The sequence below is a fragment of the Balaenoptera ricei genome, chromosome 5 (assembly GCF_028023285.1).
Source record: "Balaenoptera ricei isolate mBalRic1 chromosome 5, mBalRic1.hap2, whole genome shotgun sequence".
NCBI lineage: Eukaryota > Metazoa > Chordata > Mammalia > Artiodactyla > Balaenopteridae > Balaenoptera > Balaenoptera ricei.
Genome location: NC_082643.1, coordinates 124,608,239 through 124,628,281, shown reverse-complemented (window position 1 = coordinate 124,628,281; position 20,043 = coordinate 124,608,239). Strand labels below are relative to the sequence as shown.

The window sequence follows — 20,043 nt, the reverse complement described above, 5'->3', positions numbered from 1 at the left end:
GCAAAAATTTCACAAAAATGATATTTATTTCCTTTCAGCTCCTGCAATAAAATAAAATCCCCTATCATCTCTTCATATGATTTCTAAATTATAGGCCAACAACTCATATCCAATTCAAATTTTAAAATGTTTTTCTAGTATAATTTTTAAATGTCATAAAGAATCCCAAATGGCAGGCATCTGAATTTGTTTCTTAAAATCTACCCCCCACACCCCCAGTGTCAATATTCAGGCTTGAAAGAGACCTAAAGAAGACTAGCCAAACATATACTATCAACACTCTGAACACAAGCACTACTTAATGATAATTTTCTTGGTGCATGCAAAATGCAAGCAAATTTTCATTTTAAAAGATAGCTACAAATGACCTATGTGTCCTATAACAACAAAAAACAACTCCCAATTCCTAGTAAAATGCTGCATCAGGCCATCTCTCTAAGGAAAGTCATTAATGTCAGCTGGTGAGGATGATTCCAAGATCCACTGACTAGCTGGAACGTCCTAGACAGAGGAAGTTGTTCTAGGAATCTCTAGATTAGTCTAGTGGCCATTTCCTCAGTCAGAGGAGACCGGGCCAAGAGAATACAGTATATGGGGAATCACCCTATCCTTCTTTACTTCTGGGGACAGAAGTGTTGCCTAAGACAAGAGTGACTGATGAGGTACTGCCCAGCGTGCTCTCCCCTCCCCACTATAACCCTGAAAAAGGTAAAAATTTAAGCTAGCTGGGAGGCAGGGCAGAATACTAGAACCAATTGTGTAATATCCTACTTTGCATTAATGCAGGGGCCTTTTTATGAATTTTTTTCTTCAGCTGTAAAGAACTTAAAACAGTTTCTAGAATACAATAAGCACTAAATAAATGTTACCCAATATTATTATTAGCTCAGTATAATTCAAATCTCTTCCCTACATCAGTGCCTTACTCCCTACCATAGTATCCATTTTCCAAAGAGCTATGTTACTTTAATAGCATTTTCAATTTTCCCAAATATTTACAGATCATTAAAGCACTTTGCAAAGGGAATCTTAAAACATTTCGTCCAACTCACAATATGAAGTAAGACAAAAAGTCTTATTCAGAACACCCATAATTTAAATGGGCATACAGAAAAAGAGAAGTAAATATCAGGCTTACTTATTTTTCAAGTCCCAAAGAACTTAAATGGGGCAGGGAAGAGGAGAAAATAGTGGTTGTAAGTAGACACTTTTATAAGCATGAAAAATCTCTCTTTCTGAAAGCACAAATATTTCTAAAGCTAAGCAAATAGTACATCTATACTCTATTTAATGTGCAGGTTGCAATCCTCAGTTTCATGGCTAATTTGAGTAACTTCAAGTAGTCAAAATAATTGACATAACATGCACAGGATAGTACAGACTAGTATATATCATAATTCATGGCTCAATTTGTTAAACATCTTAAGTGTGGAAATCCAAATCTTGATAAGAAGAAACAGTCGTCTTAGGCACTGTCACATTTTTGGACTAGTCATATGAGTTGGATCTGAATGTTATCATAGAAAAACAGAAGAAATGAAAGCAATGAATATTCTACGGCCCAAAATTAAATAGAAAATTTCTAGCTTATGGAATTTTTAATTTTTCTATGTTTTCTATTTCTTTAACAATGTATAAAGTTGGTTTAGTATTTTCGGAATTTCATACTTTTGCTATCTATCAACAGCTGTGCTTTCAGTTTCTAGAAACGGTGTCCAATTCAAATAGCTGAAGAACAAAAATATATGTGTGAAGCTTTTGTTTGTTTTCGTTTTCAGGTTACAGCACTCTAACTAGATAAAACAATAACTTTCTAGGTAATGTTGGCCCATCACACAATTATGGGGAAAAAACAACCAAAATATCATTCTATGAGATTCTTATGGTTATAAAAACCAAACTATATAAGACTTAGTGCAGCTTAAGTACAACTAAAACTCTCTACTTTGGACTATTAACATTACATTTGGTAGTTCAGCCTTATCTTTGTTTTCTGAAATGTCAACTAACTTGACCGAAATTTCTCTATGCAAAGGAAACTACACAGAATTTACCTGTACTTTATTTGAACGAGCCACTGAGGAAGGGCTCACAATATGATGAAGACTACTAGAGGAGATGATATCTAGAGGCTGCAAATTATTAGCATCTCTTAATACATTTGCAAATTCCTACTGAGCCAAACTACCTACAAAAACAGGTTATTTCTACCAAGTGCCTTGTCTGGCTTCTCACACCATTACCTTTCAAAGGCATTTTATGAGAACTCTGCTACATATTCCACCTACCATTTGGTTCATGTTTAACGATGTTTCCCACCCTGTCCCTTTCTAGGCTCCAAAAACAGAAGTCTCTGATGGCACATAAATGTGGCAGATCACCCTACGTCAGTAAACTTCTCTGGCTTCTTTTTCTTCTCTTGCAGTCAAGGTGAACTTGAGCTATTTGTAACCTTTTGCTCCATCTCACTTCAGAAGTAATAAAAGGACTCATGAACTCCAACTCATAAAATAACAAGACTGGTAGGTATTTACAGAATATCAAATGGGTGAGGTAGAGAGCAGGGCAGGCTCCCTTCTAATGTTTCCTAGTGACAGTTCATACTCTCATCTGATTAGGCAGCTCTACCCAGTAAAGAAGAGAGCAGTATGCCTCTTATCAAATTTAACACTGAGACTTAGAAGGTGCCTTCTGCCATCACTATAATTATCATCAGCAAAACTTTTATAGTCAATGTATAATCAGAGGGCTATGAAGAAAACACGCAAATTAACACTCTCCAACGTGAAGTACTTGTAGCATGTATTCCTTAAAAGACCTGTAAATCTTTGTAGAGAAAACAAAATCATACTTGAAAACAGTTTAATATATATATATATACACACACACACACACACACACATATCTATGTTTGATATATTACAAATAATCCTCTTTATTGTCTGACATTCAGAAACAAAACTATTAATACTAATTTTTATCCTATTGTAACTATATTTTAGGAAACATGACTTAATCCAGATAATACTAAAATCTGTATAATAACAACTTTTATTATAATTGGGTTCTACTCTATCACGTAATTATGCTTAATTGAACTTTATTTACAGTTTTAATCACATGTTAATAAAAATCCAAATTTTGATAGGCAGTGCAGGGGGCTCTCTTTATATAGTAAACTATAAAAATTAGCTCAAATGCCCCAAATGCATATCAGTCTTAAAAAGAAAAATTATACATGAAAGTACTATAAAGTGATGACATGAAATAATTTAATTCCTCTACACTATAATTGCTAATATTTAATAGCAGTCCTATTAAATATTTCTTACCTGCCCCTTTCAACTGCTAAGGCATCAAGTTCATCAAAGAAAATGATGGAAGGAGCCACTGCTCTCGCTTTTCGGAAGATCTGGTGGAAAGAGTGCTACATTAGCTAAAGATCAGCAAATTCCAGAAAACTCCATAGCTAGTTTTAGTTTGAAAATTATATTTAGAACCAAATCTATTATGTACCAGTCAACCAGCCCAATCACTTTGTATACAACCTGTAACAGATGTATACGCACTTCATAATGGATGTAAAAGTATCCTCTTCCATGGTGCTTACTTGCAAACAGAGACAAGACACCAACACATATTCTTAGAGGTGTGTAGGAGACAATTTGGTTAAGTAATCAAACCATCTCAGTTAAAATCCCACCTTCACCACTTGGTAGCTGTGTGACCTTCAGTGGGTAACTTTACTTTTCTAAACTACGATTTCCACATCTCTAAAATGGAGATTATGATAAATGCCCGCCTCTGAAGTTTAAGAAATGAATTAAAAAAGAATACAAAGCACTTAGTATAATGCCTGGAACATTTATCTAAATAAACACGTATTTAAAAGAAAAATCATAAATGTATAAAATCAGCCAAAGTTTAGCATATAAAATACCCATAAACCTAAAAGTCACACACCTTGCTCATTTCTCTGAAGACTGTATGGAAAAACAGCTAAAACTTGGAAAAGCATAGATAGGTTAGACCTGAAGTCAATCAGACTATCAACATCAAAGACTGGCCAGACAGCCACAGGGAAAACATGTGGAAATGGGCTAGAAAACAGCATAAGCATAAGCTTCTTCAGCATAAGCAGAAAGAAATCCAAATGTGTGTAACCTGTAACCTAGGCCCCCATTTTCTTGCCACAAGTATGATGACCATAAAAATACACAACAGTCACCAAAACCTTAATATTAATAAACACCACCTTTTTCATATTTTAATCAATGATGGTGCTATCATTATCAGTTAATGTTTTATATGATAACCATCATCTACATTTCAAGAAAAAAAAAAGAAACAAAAAGTAACAAATTTTTTTCTCAGATGCAAAACAAAGTATTCAAATCTCTAAGATTCTTGGTTGATATCCACATATGTCATAAGTGGAGACCATCCGTTCCACTGCTATTTATGTGTTCTTGTCCTTGCTTAGCTTCTGTGAGGATACAGGGTGCCTGTGTGAGGCAGGCCAATCTTTGCTTGGGAAAGCCGAGACTTGCGGTCAAACTGCTATAATTACCCCCACTTCAGTGCCTTGATTTTGCATGAACTTCCCAGTTATGTAGCTTCAGCAATATGGAGTAGCCAGTAGGCCAGTCAGGCACTGGCTTTAAAATTTAAGAGAGAGGAGGGGGATGCACTTTCTAAATCACCAGTCAAAGGTAAAGCAAATAAAATAAGAAGAGTACAGTGACATTTTCATATACTAATAAGCTTATTTGATTTAAAGGGCTACCTGGTTTAAAGGATTTAAATCTCATTCTGACATCATGCATTCTTTGTTAAGTTTAAACGTATCCTTATTTTTTTAATGAAACGCTGACATTCATTAAAAAATATCTGGTAAAACTAAAGGCTGGAAATATTATGATGTTTAAAAACAAAAACAAAGAATTGTAGATGACCAAAATTGCATTTAAAAATAATATTTGCCTGAAGAAAAAATATACCACTAGAATTTAGATTTGGAAACTTCAAAATCTATAACCCCAAACAAAACGGAAACCGTACAGGACAGAAGCCTGGTTCTCCTATGCAGAGTTCCACTTTAAGACATAATCTTCTTACCTCTCTAACTGCTCTTTCAGATTCACCAACATATTTGTTCATTAATTCAGGCCCCTGAATGAAAAGAAAACAACTGTTCAGTGTCTTTATAAATCCAAACACATGTATGTCTTTCAATAAAAGAGAAGATACACACATAAAAGGAAAAGAGGAAAAAAATAGACAAAAATCAGCTTTTAATTAAAATAGTTCCTCTAGCATGCTTATTTTTATTGGGTGTTATTTATGCCTCAAAAATTAAAGCCATTCTGTATTCCAAAAACTACACATCAACACAGTGACTGCGACTAAACATGATAGTTTAACATCTCATTCATCATCTGTCTACCCATCCATCCATATTTTTACTATATATCAGGAATGGTGCTAGGCATTGAAGATAGAACAGTCTAATACTAGATCAACAGCCCTCTCTGACAAGAAGCAAGACCTCAGGGCTAATTCTTTTTACGACTCCATGATAATCCCTGAATACGGAATGGGAATCATGTAATCAATGACATTATCTTACAGTCCCTGAGTATTTCCAAAATAAATGCTCCTCTCCAGCTCCCTCCTCTCATGTGACTTGGCCATGTAGATGCTGACTTTATGGATCTGCAGGGCCAAACGAGCTCTTCTCAGCCACTATCCCAGCCAAAGGAGATAACTCCTGCAGACAAACATCTTAGGACCACCAACAAAGCTAACCCTCAGTCAGTGTATCACATTGTGACAATGACAATGACCCTTGTTACCCTCTGTAGTGTCTATTCACTCAGCCTCTGTCTGAATCTCCCTTCAGATATCTGCCACTCAGCACTTCATCCAGTTGATGGGAAATCTCTTTTCTCTTCTGTGTCCAGCTATTTTAGAAGGGGTACCAAGAATGAAAGGTGTGGACTTCTAGTAATAAAATCTACCAGTTTTTACTAACTGGCCATCAACAGAAGAATCCTCATAAAAGTGGCTGGACTCCCAGCAATAAAGCGCTTATCACTGATTCAAAGATACACTTCTTTTTGGACATTCAACATTTCTGAATAGTAAGATTTTTCTTTCTTAAGTACCTCAAATATTATGCATAGTATGAAATGGTAGGCTTTCATTCTTACCACACACCTATCTACTTTCTCATGCTAGTTATCACATCACAAGAAGTCATGGGATTAAAAAATAAATAAATAAAATAATAATAATAATAATAATAATAATGCTGTCCTGAGAACCACAACTCTTCCCTTCAGATACTGGTATAAAGTTTATTGTACAAAATGCCAGTTGTCTTTCTCGGCTATGGGCTTTCACTCATTGTTCTTCCCCGCATCTGGCTTCTACTGACACCCTTCCCCACACAATTCCAAACCCATTAGACATGTATGTGTGTGCTTCTCTCTCTGCACACGCATGCGTGTACGCACACACACGTACACACACACACACACATTATTTTGAACAAGATTCATGTTCTATCCCAGGCAAATTATGGGTCCCAACAATTTACGGGATATAACTAGACACTAGCTTGAGTATTTCCGAAACAAAATACACCAATTAAATAAAAATCGGACTGATTGAAGCACACAGGCAAACCCTAGCAGAATGTCAACTAATGCTACAAATTGGTACAGGCAACAGTTAGCTTCAGATAAGACACCTTATTACAAAGATAATTGTTATACTATATAGCATGGCAAGTACTAGGATAGAGGGATGCTTAGGTGGCACTGAAACATAGAAAAGCAACTGCTTAGAGTCAAGGATGTTCCTAGAGAAAGTAACACTTCAGGTGAGTGTGCAGTTGATTTACCACCCTCAAAAATATGAAATACATCAAGACCCAGAAATAAATCAAAAAGGTCTCTGATGAGCTAAAACAGGTGTTGATATGCACTTTAATGGTAGAAGAGCTCTTAAGATTTTAACTTAGAGTTCATTGACTTTTTCAGTTATATACAAGACTAACAAACTTGAGTTTGAACTGATCTAAGAATTTATAACAGGTGGAGCTTAGGGGGCAGAGAGAATGCAGCGACAGTAAGGCTACTTAAAGTGGGAGGCAGGAGCATGTCAAAAACAAGTTTAAACTTTATCCTGTAAGCAATGGGAAGAGTCTTAGGGGAGTTAACTGATAACAGGTGTATAAGGGAAAGATGATTCTAGACACAATATAAAGGATGGTTTGGAGGAACATATGAGACCAGAATGGCAGTTATGAAATTCTTACAACAGCATAGGTGAGAAAAGATGAGGCACAGGCTTAAGGTAAAACAATGGAATGGAAATGAGAAGAGAGCCACATTAACTATTTAAAAAGATAAAATCAACTTAATTTGTTGTGAGTAGCAACATGTGAAAGAGATAATAAGAGGTAAGGAATACTGGGGCTTCCCTGGTGGCGCAGTGGTTGAGAATCTGCCTGCTAATGCAGGGGACACGGGTTCGAGCCCTGGTCTGGGAAGATCCCACATGCCACGGAGCAACTAGGCCCGTGAGCCACAACTACTGAGCCTGCGCATCTGGAAGCCTGTGCTCCGCAACAAGAGAGGCCGCGACAGTGAGAGGCCCGCGCACCGCGATGAAGAGTGGCCCCCGCTTGCTGCAACTAGAGAAAGCCCTCACAGAAACGAAGACCCAACACAGCCAAAAATAAATAAATAAATAAATTAAAAAAAAAAAAAAAGAGGTAAGGAATACTAATTCAAATTTGACTTATACTATTTCTGATGTTCACAATGACTTAATTCATGAAGGAAAAAAGGATGCTCAATATATTCAGTGTAGCAACTCTCAGAAATATGTATCTCATTAAAAATATTTCATCCAAGATGATTAAAATTAAATATTTTGTACTCATAAACATAAGTGCTAACATTTATTGAATATTTCCTATGTGCCATGAACTGTTCTAAGCAATTTATATATGTATTAATTCAGTTATGTAAAATGACAAAGAGATGCAGAGCTACTATGATGACTTTCCATCTGTGAGTAAATTAAAGATCCACACAAAATCAAAGGCAGGGAAGATCAGAAACAAATATCTAGCACCTTAATTTCTTTGCTGACATATAGAGGCACTGAATCATTCATTTATTCATTCAAGGAATATTTATTAAGTGTCTATAATGAGTTTATGGTTTAAGAGATTACTAAAATAATCTTATTCTTAAAATATAACAATAATTATATTCTTAAAAAATAAAAATACAGTGAGAAAAAAATATCACAGCTATATAGAGAATGCCACGAAGAGAAGCAAAAATAAAACCAAGATTCCTTCCAGGTAAAGGAATCAAGGAATAATCCTGAACAGCAATGAGATCACAACTATGTCAGGTCATTTAGAATGGAAGGAGGGAGTTAATAAACTAGGATAGAAAACTAGAAGCTAACATAAAGGAAACGGTCAGATATAACAGAACATGGAAAGAGAATTTCTGGAAGCCCATGGACAAAAAAAGGTTTCAGGGCAACATGCTGGGAATAACTAGGTGTAGGGTGAGAAGCGCAACACCACAAGGGACAGAGAAAAGGCAGTGTAGAGCTTGGGAGCCATGGGGTGGTAGAGATGGGGACAGCACAGAAGGACGAGGGGACATCAGTACCGGGGTTTGTGGTGGCAGCCACCTAGCATGAGATGTCAGAGATCAAGAGGGGTAAGGAGACCTTCCCCACAGAGGGGGGCTCACGATGAGGTAACACTCAGAACTTAGTTTCTAAATTCTCCATCCAAAGGTATGTAAATTGCTTTAAGAATCTTATATCATACATAAAGTGGTATAGTATTATTTGAAGGTAAATTGTAAATCAAGTGTGTATACTATAAATCCTAGAGCAAGTGTTTTTTTAAAAAGAAAAACCAAGAGGTTTAGCTATCAAGAAAATAGGGGAGATAAACTAGAATACCAAAATATACTCGACTAATCCAAAAGAAGGCAGGAAAAGGGGGGAAAAAAAGAATAGATGGGACAAATGAACAAAAATTACGGGCATAAAAAAGTCTTTCAAATTACAAACACGCCTGAGGAAAGGAAGATAATCTTTTAATATTTTTTATACTACCTCTACAATGGTGTTTCAAAGATATTGAAATTTGATAATATGGTAACAATTAAATAGATTAGAACATATGGGAATCAGGGTAGAACAGTCAAGGATAAGAGTAAGAAAAGGATAGGAAGAATAACTCAGAGTTCAGGCTGACAAAATCCAGCTGCTCCAAAGATACTGCCATTCGTCATGTTCAGCTGAGTTATCTGATAGCGTCAATACAGAAATCCTCAAGTAATGAGAGGCGCAATTTTATCTTTCTGCCTGATTCTTTGAGTAATCTAAGTTGATGCATTAGTAAATTTTACATAACATTAACAAGGTTAATTATAATGTTCCCTTCTCCCCCCAAAAGAAAACTCTCATCTATTTCTTATGTGTGTTTTCCTCTTCTCTTTAAAAATAATCTTTTCAAAATTATTTCAGAGTAATAAATTATACATACTGTAAAAAAATTAACATTTGAGGCTAATTAGGGGGCAGACGCATGAAAAGCAGCATAACTAACATTTAAAGGTACTCCTACATCTGACTGAAATTTACCAACAACAAAGGAATGCATAAATTATCTGTAAGCAAACAAAGTTATTAAGAAAACTTGCCTTGGACAGTGTTTTTGATGACTAAATATTATTTACAATTAGTATGTCAACTGTTTGTACATCGATACTTAAACTGTCTCCAAGCAATCATATTTACACAACAGAATTGTTTTGAAGCTAATTCCCCAAAGATAACTACAGAGAGACCTCATCACCAATGATTTAATTATCTTAATTTCTTAAATAATACAATCCCAAATAGCTTTAACTTGAAGACAAACAATGAAATATTAGTAATGCCGAGGCACAACATTCTCACTTTTTAAAGGATAAAGAAATAGCAACAGCTTAATACCAAACCAATTTTACAAGCTTGTTTTTAGACACAGGTTAGACTATACAACAGAAACACAAAATTTATACTCACAACTATCAGTAAGATAAATAAACCTGGAGGCATTTTCCCAAGTGTTGTGGGATTGAGGAAGATAAAATGTAAAGGGCCAGAGAGTAAATATTTCAGGCACTCTGGGACTCATACAGCCTGTGTCACATATTCTTCTTCTTTTAAACATCCCATTGGAAATGTAAAGTTCATTCTTAACCAGAGGGCTAAATTAAAATAAACTGTAAGTTGGATTTGGCCCCAAAACTGCAGTTTGCTGACCCCTGATCTAATCTCATACAATTTGAAATAGTTCATTTCTGCCAATGAGATCAAAAGTCACCAAAAATATCAATGACACAATTGCTGAGTGAAAAACCTGGACTTCAAAACATTGAGAGAATTGATCAAAATATTAATGAAAAAAATCAATGACCATTAAAAAAAAAAGCAATTTAAAAATAGCTAGTAATGTTTACGTTGTTCATGCCCAATGACAAACTTCTATTTCTAGGTATGTATACCCTAGAGAAACTCTTGTACATACACACAAGAAGATATGTACAAGAATATTACTGAAGCATTCTTTACAGCAACAAAAAAATTAAACCTAGAATCTAAACATTAATTAAATCTAAAAATTCATTAACATAAAAATGGGTAAATAGGCTAATTACCGAGAGATTAACCAAGATGGCGGAGTAGAAGGACGTGCTGTCACTCCCTCTTGCGAGAGCACCAGAATCACAACTGACTGCTGGACCATCATTGACAGGAAGACCCTGGACTTCACCAAGGAGGATACCCCACGTCCAAGGACAGAGGAGAAGCCACAGTGAGACGGTAGGAGGGGCGCAAGCAGAGTAAAATCAAACCCCGTAACTGCTGGGTGGGTGACTCACAGACTGGCGAACACTTATACCACAGAAGTCCACCCACTGGAGTAAAGGTTCTGAGCCCCACGTCAGGCTTCCCAACCTGGGGGTCAGGCAACGGGAGGAGGAATTCCTAGAGAATCAGACTTTGAAGCCTAGTGGGAATTGGATTGCAGGACTTTGACGGGACTGGGGGAAACAGAGATCCCACTCTTGGAGGGCACACACAAAGTAATGTGTGCATCAGGACCCAGGGGAAGGAGCAGTGAGCCTGGGGGAGACTGAACCAGACCTACCTGCTGGTGTTGGGGGGTCTCCTGCAGAGGCGAGTGGTGGCTCTGTTTCACCGTGGGGATAAGGACACTGGCAGCAGAGGTTCTGGGAAGTTCTCCTTGGCGTGAGCCCTCCCAGAGTCTGCCATTAACCCCACCAAAGAGCACGGGTAGGCTCCAGTGTTGGGTTGCCTCAGGCAAAACAGCCAACAGGGAGGGAACCCAGCCCCACCCATCAACAGTCAAGTGGATTAAGGTTTTACTGAGCTCTGACCGCCACAGCAACAGGGAGGGAACCCAGCCCCACCCATCAACAGTCAAGTGGATTAAGGTTTTACTGAGCTCTGACCGCCACAGCAACAGTCAGCTCTACCCACCACCAGAGCCTCCCATCAAGCCTCTTAGATAGCCTCAACCACCAGAGGGCAGACAACAGAAGCAAGAAAAACTATAATCCTGCAGCCTGTGGACCAAAAACCACAGTTACAGAAAGATAGAGAAGATGAAAAGGCAGAGGGCTATGTACCAGATGAAGGAACAAGAAAAATCCCCAGAAAAACAACTAAATGAAGTGGAGATAGGCAACCTTCCAGAAAAAGAATTCAGAATAATGATAGTGAAGATGATCCAGGACCTCGGAATAAGAATGGAGGCAAAGATTGAGAAGATGCAAGAAATGATTAACAAAGACCTAGAAGAATTAAAGAACAAACAAACAGAGATGACCAATACAATAACTGAAATGAAAACTACACTAGAAGGAATCAATAGCAGAATAACTGAGGCAGAAGAACGGATAAGTGACCTGGAAGACAGAATGATGGAATTCACTGCTGCGGAACAGACTAAAGAAAAAAGAATGAAAAGAAATGAAGACAGCCTAAGAGACCTCTGGGATAACATTAAACGCAACAACATTCGCATTATAGGGGTCCCAGAAGGAGAAGAGAGAGAGAAAGGACCAGAGAAAATATTTGAAGAGATTATAGTCGAAAACTTCCCTAACATGGGAAAGGAAATAGCCACCCAAGTCCAGGAAGCGCAGAGAGTCCCATACAGGATAAACCCAAGGAGAAACACGCCGAGACACATAGTAATCAAAGTGGCAAAAATTAAAGACAAAGAAAAGTTATTGAAAGCAGCAAGGGAAAAACGACAAATAACATACAAGGGAACTCCCATAAGGTTAACAGCTGATTTCTCAGCAGAAACTCTGCAAGCCAGAAGGGAGTGGCATGATATACTTAAAGTGATGAAAGGGAAGAACCTACAACCAAGATTACTCTACCCGGCAAGGATCTCATTTAGATTTGATGGAGAAATCAAAAGCTTTACAGACAAGCAAAAGCTAAGAGAATTCAGCACCACCAAACCAGCTCTACAACAAATGCTAAAGGAACTTCTCTAAGTGGGAAACACAAGAGAAGAAAAGGACCTACAAAAACAAACACAAAACAATTAAGAAAATGGTCATAGGAACATACATATCGATAATTACCTTAAACGTGAATGGATTAAATGCCCCAACCAAAAGACATAGACTGGCTGAATGGATACAAAAACAAGACCCATATATATGCTGTCTACAAGAGACCCACTTTAGACCTAGGGACACATACAGACTGAAAGTGAGGGGATGGAAAAAGATATTCCATGCAAATGGAAATCAAAAGAAAGCTGGAGTAGCTATACTCATATCAGATAAAATAGACTTTAAATTAAAGAATGTTACAAGAGACAAGGAAGGACACTACATAATGATCCAGGGATCAATCCAAGAAGAAGATATAACAATTATAAATATATATGCACCCAACATAGGAGCACCTCAATACATAAGGCAACTGCTAACAGCTATAAAAGAGGAAATCGACAGTAACACAATAATAGTGGGGGACTTTAACACCTCACTTACACCAATGGACAGATCATCCAAAATGAAAATAAATAAGGAAACAGAAGCTTTAAATGACACAATAGACCAGATAGATTTAATTGATATATATCGGACATTCCATCCAAAAACAGCAGATTACACGTTCTTCTCAAGTGCGCACGGAACATTCTCCAAGATAGATCACATCTTGGGTCACAAATCAAGCCTCAGTAAATTTAAGAAAATTGAAATCATATCAAGCATCTTTTCTGACCACAACGCTATGAGATTAGAAATGAATTACAGGGAAAAAAACGTAAAAAGGACAAACACATGGAGGCTAAACAATACGTTACTAAATAACCAAGAGATCACTGAAGAAATCAAAGAGGAAATCAAAAAATACCTAGAGACAAATGACAATGAAAACACGACGACCCAAAACTTATGGGATGCAGCAAAAGCAGTTCTAAGAGGGAAGTTTATAGCTATACAAGCCTACCTAAAGAAACAAGAAAAAGCTCAAGTAAACAATCTAACCTTACACTTAAAGAAACTAGAGAAAGAAGAACAAACAAAACCCAAAGTTAGCAGAAGGAAAGAAATCATAAAGATCAGAGCAGAAATAAATGAAATAGAAACAAAGAAAACAATAGCAAAGATCAATAAAACTAAAAGTTGGTTCTTTGAGAAGATAAACAAAATTGATAAACCATTAGCCAGACTCATCAAGAAAAAGAGGGAGAGGACTCAAATCAATAAAATCAGAAATGAAAAAGGAGAAGTTACAACAGACACTGCAGAAATACAAAGCATCCTAAGAGACTACTACAAGCAACTTTATGCCAATAAAATGGACAACCTGGAAGAAATGGACAAATTCTTAGAAAGGTATAACCTTCCAAGACTGAACCAGGAAGAAATAGAAAATATGAACAGACCAATCACAAGTAATGAAATTGAAACTGTGATTAAAAATCTTCCAACAAACAAAAGTCCAGGACCAGATGGCTTCACAGGTGAATTCTATCAAACATTTAGAGAAGAGCTAACACCCATCCTTCTCAAACTCTTCCAAAAAATTGCAGAGGAAGGAACACTCCCAAACTCATTCTATGAGGCCACCATCACCCTGATACCAAAACCAGACAAAGACACTACAAAAAAAGAAAATTACAGACCAATATCACTGATGAATATAGATGCAAAAATCCTCAACAAAATACTAGCAAACAGAATCCAACAACACATTAAAAGGATCATACACCACGATCAAGTGGGATTTATCCCAGGGATGCAAGGATTCTTCAATATACGCAAATCAATCAATGTGATACACCATATTAACAAATTGAAGAATAAAAACCATATGATCATCTCAATAGATGCAGAAAAAGCTTTTGACAAAATTCAACACCCATTTCTGATAAAAACTCTCCAGAAAGTGGGCATAGAGGGAACCTACCTCAACATAATAAAGGCCATATATGACAAACCCACAGCAAACATCATTCTCAATGGTGAAAAACTGAAAGCATTTCCTCTAAGATCAGGAACGAGACAAGGATGTCCACTCTCACCACTATTATTCAACATAGTTTTGGAAGTCCTAGCCACGGCAATCAGAGAAGAAAAAGAAATAAAAGGAATACAAATTGGAAAAGAAGAAGTAAAACTGTCACTGTTTGCGGATGACATGATACTATACATAGAGAATCCTAAAACTGCCACCAGAAAACTGCTAGAGCTAATTAATGAATATGGTAAAGTTGCAGGATACAAAATTAATGCACAGAAATCTCTTGCATTCCTATACACTAATGATGAAAAATCTGAAAGAGAAATTATGGAAACACTCCCATTTACCATTGCAACAAAAAGAATAAAATACCTAGGAATAAACCTACCTAGGGAGACAAAAGACCTGTATGCAGAAAACTATAAGACACTGATGAAAGAAATTAAAGATGATACCAACAGATGGAGAGATATACCATGTTCTTGGATTGGAAGAATCAACATTGTGAAAATGAGTATACTACCCAAAGCAATCTACAGATTCAATGCAATCCCTATCAAATTACCAATGGCATTTTTTACGGAGCTAGAACAAATCATCTTAAAATTTGTATGGAGACACAAAAGACCCCGAATAGGCAAAGCAGTCTTGAGGCAAAAAAATGGAGCTGGAGGAATCAGACTCCCTGACTTCAGACTATACTACAAAGCTACAGTAATCAAGACAATATGGTACTGGCACAAAAACAGAAACATAGATCAATGGAACAAGATAGAAAGCCCAGAGATTAACCCACGCACCTATGGTCAACTAATCTATGACAAAGGAGGCAAAGATATACAATGGAGAAAAGACAGTCTCTTCAATAAGTGGTGCTGGGAAAACTGGACAGCTACATGTAAAAGAATGAAATTAGAATACTCCCTAACACCATACACAAAAATAAACTCAAAATGGATTAGAGACCTAAATATAAGAGTGGACACTATAAAACTCTTAGAGGAAAACATAGGAAGAACACTCTTTGACATAAATCACAGCAAGATCTTTTTTGATCCACCTCCTAGAGTAATGGAAATAAAAACAAAAATAAACAAATGGGACCTAATGAAACTTCAAAGCTTTTGCACAGCAAAGGAAACCATAAACAAGACGAAAAGACAACCCTCAGAATGGGAGAAAATATTTGCAAATGAATCAACGGACAAAGGATTAATCTCCAAAATATATAAACAGCTCATTCAGCTCAATATCAAAGAAACAAACACCCCAATCCAAAAATGGGCAGAAGACCTAAATAGACATTTCTCCAAAGAAGACATACAGATGGCCACGAAGCACATGAAAAGATGCTCAACATCACTAATTATTAGAGAAATGCAAATCAAAACTACAATGAGGTATCACCTCACTCCTGTTAGAATGGGCATCATCAGAAAATCTACAAACAACAAATGCTGGAGAGGGTGTGGTGAAAAGGGAACCCTCTTGCACTGTTGGTGGGAATGTAAATTGATACAGCCACTATGGAGAACAATATGGAGGTTCCTTAAAAAACTAAAAATAGAATTACCATATGACCCAGCAATCCCACTACTGGGCATATACCCAGAGAAAACCGTAATTCAAAAAGACACATGCACCCGAATGTTCATTGCAGCACTATTTACAATAGCCAGGTCATGGAAGCAACCTAAATGCCCATCAACAGACGAATGGATAAAGAAGATGTGGTACATATATACAATGGAATATTACTCAGCCATAAAAAGGAACGAAATTGAGTCATTTGTTGAGACGTGGATGGATCTAGAGACTGTCATACAGAGTGAAGTAAGTCAGAAAGAGAAAAACAAATATCGTATATTAATGCATGTATGCGGAACCTAGAAAAATGGTACAGATGAGCCAGTTTGCAGGGCAGAAGTTGAGACACAGATGTAGAGAATGGACATATGGACACCAAGGGGGGAAAACTGCGGTGGGGTGGGGATGGTGGTGTGCTGAATTGGGCGATTGGGATTGACATGTATACACTGATGTGTATAAAACTGATGCCTAATAAGAACCTGCAGTATAAAAAAACAAACAAAACAACTAATACTAAACTTTCATTGGGTTATTTGTATGGAAACATGTTAATATAAATGTTTCAGACATTACATGAAATTTCTAAAAATCTTATATTTGTATTTGTATGGAAATATGTATGGAAATATGTTAATATAAATGTTTCAGACATTACATGAAATTTCTAAAAATCATATTTGTATTTGTATGGAAATATGTATGGAAATATGTTAATATAAATGTTTCAGACATTACATGAAATTTCTAAAAATCTTATATTTGTACTTGTATGGAAATATGTATGGAAATATGTTAATATAAATGTTTCAGACATTACATGAAATTTCTAAAAATCTTATATGTTCTGGTATAATGTTATAAGTAATAATCCTATTTATTACTTTAAAATGTATATCTCAGAAATAACTAATTTTCTTGTCAACTGCATTATTATGAACTGTCATCAAATCTTTAACCGTGGTCATTTTTAAGTCTTTTGTCATTTACAGACAGTTCTGGGTGTACTCTGATGATTTTGCAAATATGTTCCTATAAAAGGGTTTCATCTTCAAGAAATACATGGAAAAGACTCTGACAAGTACAGGTTTCTGGTAACGGACTGTACTGCTGAACTGAATGAATAAGCATTTTCAGAACTCTAATGAAAAACTGATGAACTCATAAAAGGGCTAACAAAAGATCAAGATGAAAAAAAAAATTAATTACATGGGACTGAGTGAACTGATGAGGATGAGTATAATTTTTGTGACTTTCTGTCTGAATTTAAAAAAAAAAAAAAAAAAATTCCACAAGGACTCAGAGGCAAAGAATATACAAATCAATTTTCACTGCAAAGTAAAGGAGCTGTTACAGTGGAGGATTACTGGACTGAATGTCAATACTATGACATAGTATGAGTGTGTTTCATGTTTGGTAATTGCAATCATTGTTGCTTTTGTTGTGGTCATCCATGTACAATGCTTGGTGTCAGTCGATTTATCTCTTGTAAAAATAAAATACAGTGTGTGTGTGTGTGTGTGAAAAAATAAATAAATAAATAAATTAAAAAAAAAAAAAAAAAAGCTAAAAAAAAAAAAAAAAAAAAAAAAAAATGGGTAAATAAATTGTAGGGTCCTTATAAAATATGAAGGGCTGGACTACAGAGACAGTTTGGCAGCAGGAAGACCAGCAAGAAAGTTATTATACAGCCAAAATCCACTGCCTTGTACACTCACAACCAAGAGTAGAGAGCTCCTAATGTTTTGCCAAATTTTCAAAGGTCATGGAACAGTTGTAATTTTCCCCATTGGGTATTAAGATCATTTTGCATGGTTTCATCTTGCATGACCATTTTTAGAGCCCTGTACTACAGGGCAAAACAAGGTCTGCCCATTTATAATATATAACATAAATTATACTTTTACCCAAAAGGGACTATGAACAAAGAGTTAAGAAAGTAAACAACAAAACAATTCGGGCCCATTCAATAAAACAAGCTTTAGATAATCAGGAGAATGGATTTTTGTTGGGGAGGGGTTGGGGGGGGTGAGGAAGGGATAAGAAAATTTTATGCAGAATTTCATTCGGTTTACGGTGACTACTTAGGCAAGTGTGACCTAATAAAAATCAGAAAGGAAACTGCTGGTGTCACTGTTACTTTATTATCATGCAAACTCTGTATTACTGTTACTGTTCTTCTAGCAACTCTCCATAAAAGTCAATGGTGTAACATAAAAATAGTAAGCCAGTGAAGACATTTCCTTAAGCAGGCAATATACTTAATACATATATACTGCCTTCTAATTATCTGGCTTAACTGAAGGAAAGTGGTTAGAGAATCCAGAAAAATGATTACTGTTCTCCATAGAGCTGACTCTAAAAAAGATGACTTGAATATCAATGTTGGAAAGTACAAGATTATGATCATCATCTCATGATCTAAGAACACAATATGCTGCTAAAGACAACAGAAAGATTAACATGTTTTAAAAATCTGATGTATAGGCAAACCGACAATATTGTGTTGAAAATGTGAAAAATGTGGCCTACCGCCTTAAACAATGAAGGGCCATTCCACTACTACGTAGAGGTGGGCTACGTATCGAAAAACCCGTGGATAACAAAACAGTGCTTTTTCTCCAAAAACAAAAGAAAAGAAAAAAAAAAATCAAACAGATTTGAAAATCTAACCTAAGAAGTTAGCGCTGTGAAGAAAATCTGGGTTAGAATAATTCAAGTCAAGTATTACTAACAAGCCATAGCAGTAATGAAAAGTACTGTAAGGCCTCTAGAGAACATGTGATTTTGTACAGAACTGCATGCTGAGGAATCCTACCTGGATGACTGGCTTTAAAATGCAACCCCAGTAGCTGAACTGATATGTTACATAAATCCAGAATGCCATATGAAGTCTAGGCAATATCATCCCCAAGGAAGGTTATTTTGAGTTTGAAGTTCAAATTGCCAAAAATCACTGTATTCTGGTACAAGTTACAAAAGATTAAAATCACTTTCAAAGATATATACTACATTTTATTCTAACACTAACAGAAAACTTAAGGGATCATAAGCTGTGCTGCCATACTTTTTTGTTCTGTTTGAGGTCAAATATAATCCAATTCTTAAAAACAGAGGAAAACAGCAACTAGCATCAGCTAATATTATGAAATCTTGCTAAACACTTGATATGTATTATCTCCTTACTGCTTACAACACTCCTCTGAGGTGAATAGTTTAGCCACCAACAGGCAAAAAAGATAAGCAACAGATTAGAATATAAGCGTTATGTGAGCTACTCATAGAATGTTATTCGTGGAAGGGTTTTAGGAGAATCATTTACGCTAACCTATCTCACTTAAAACCTGAGGAAAACAAAGCCCAAAGAAGTTAAGTGAAATGCCAGAAGTCCGAGAAAAGTTAAATGACAGAAACGATGACAAGAATACAGGATTTGAGTTCCCAGACTACTTTTTCTAAAAACTATGATGTCCTCTGTTTTCCAAGTTCTAAAAAAAAAATAAAATTAGAAAAAAAAAAAAAAAAAGGAAATGTCCACTTAAGATTGTACATGGTACCAGCAATTCAAATTCAAAGGTATTGTGGGAAGAGATCAAGTGGCAAGGGCAAATTCTAACTCTCAATAAATGGCTGCTAGCATGGGTTAATTTGAAAATAAGGATTTTATTGATAACCATTACAGACAAGAGACCATTAATACCTAATTATAAGGGTTAGGTACATATAGTACGGTCTATGAATCCCACATTTGCTCTTAAGTTATTTAACTCTTTTAAAAAATAATACATGAATCCCTAGAATAGATAAGGTTGATGAAACCTGATAAGGTTATTTCTC

The 20,043-nt window shown here is 36.0% G+C and overlaps 1 protein-coding gene across 2 annotated transcripts in view; it reads right to left on the bottom strand.

Annotated features, from left to right (window-relative positions):
- The window catches only part of AFG2A (AFG2 AAA ATPase homolog A), a 339,619-nt gene that overhangs the window by 232,097 nt on the left and 87,479 nt on the right, over positions 1-20,043 (bottom strand). For both annotated transcript variants that reach the window (XM_059923550.1, XM_059923551.1), the window contains exons 12-13: positions 5,119-5,172; positions 3,333-3,412 (exon numbers count right to left, since the gene is read on the bottom strand). In XM_059923550.1, the coding sequence (XP_059779533.1) occupies positions 3,333-3,412; positions 5,119-5,172 (134 nt within the window). The remainder of the gene's footprint in view (positions 1-3,332; positions 3,413-5,118; positions 5,173-20,043) is intronic.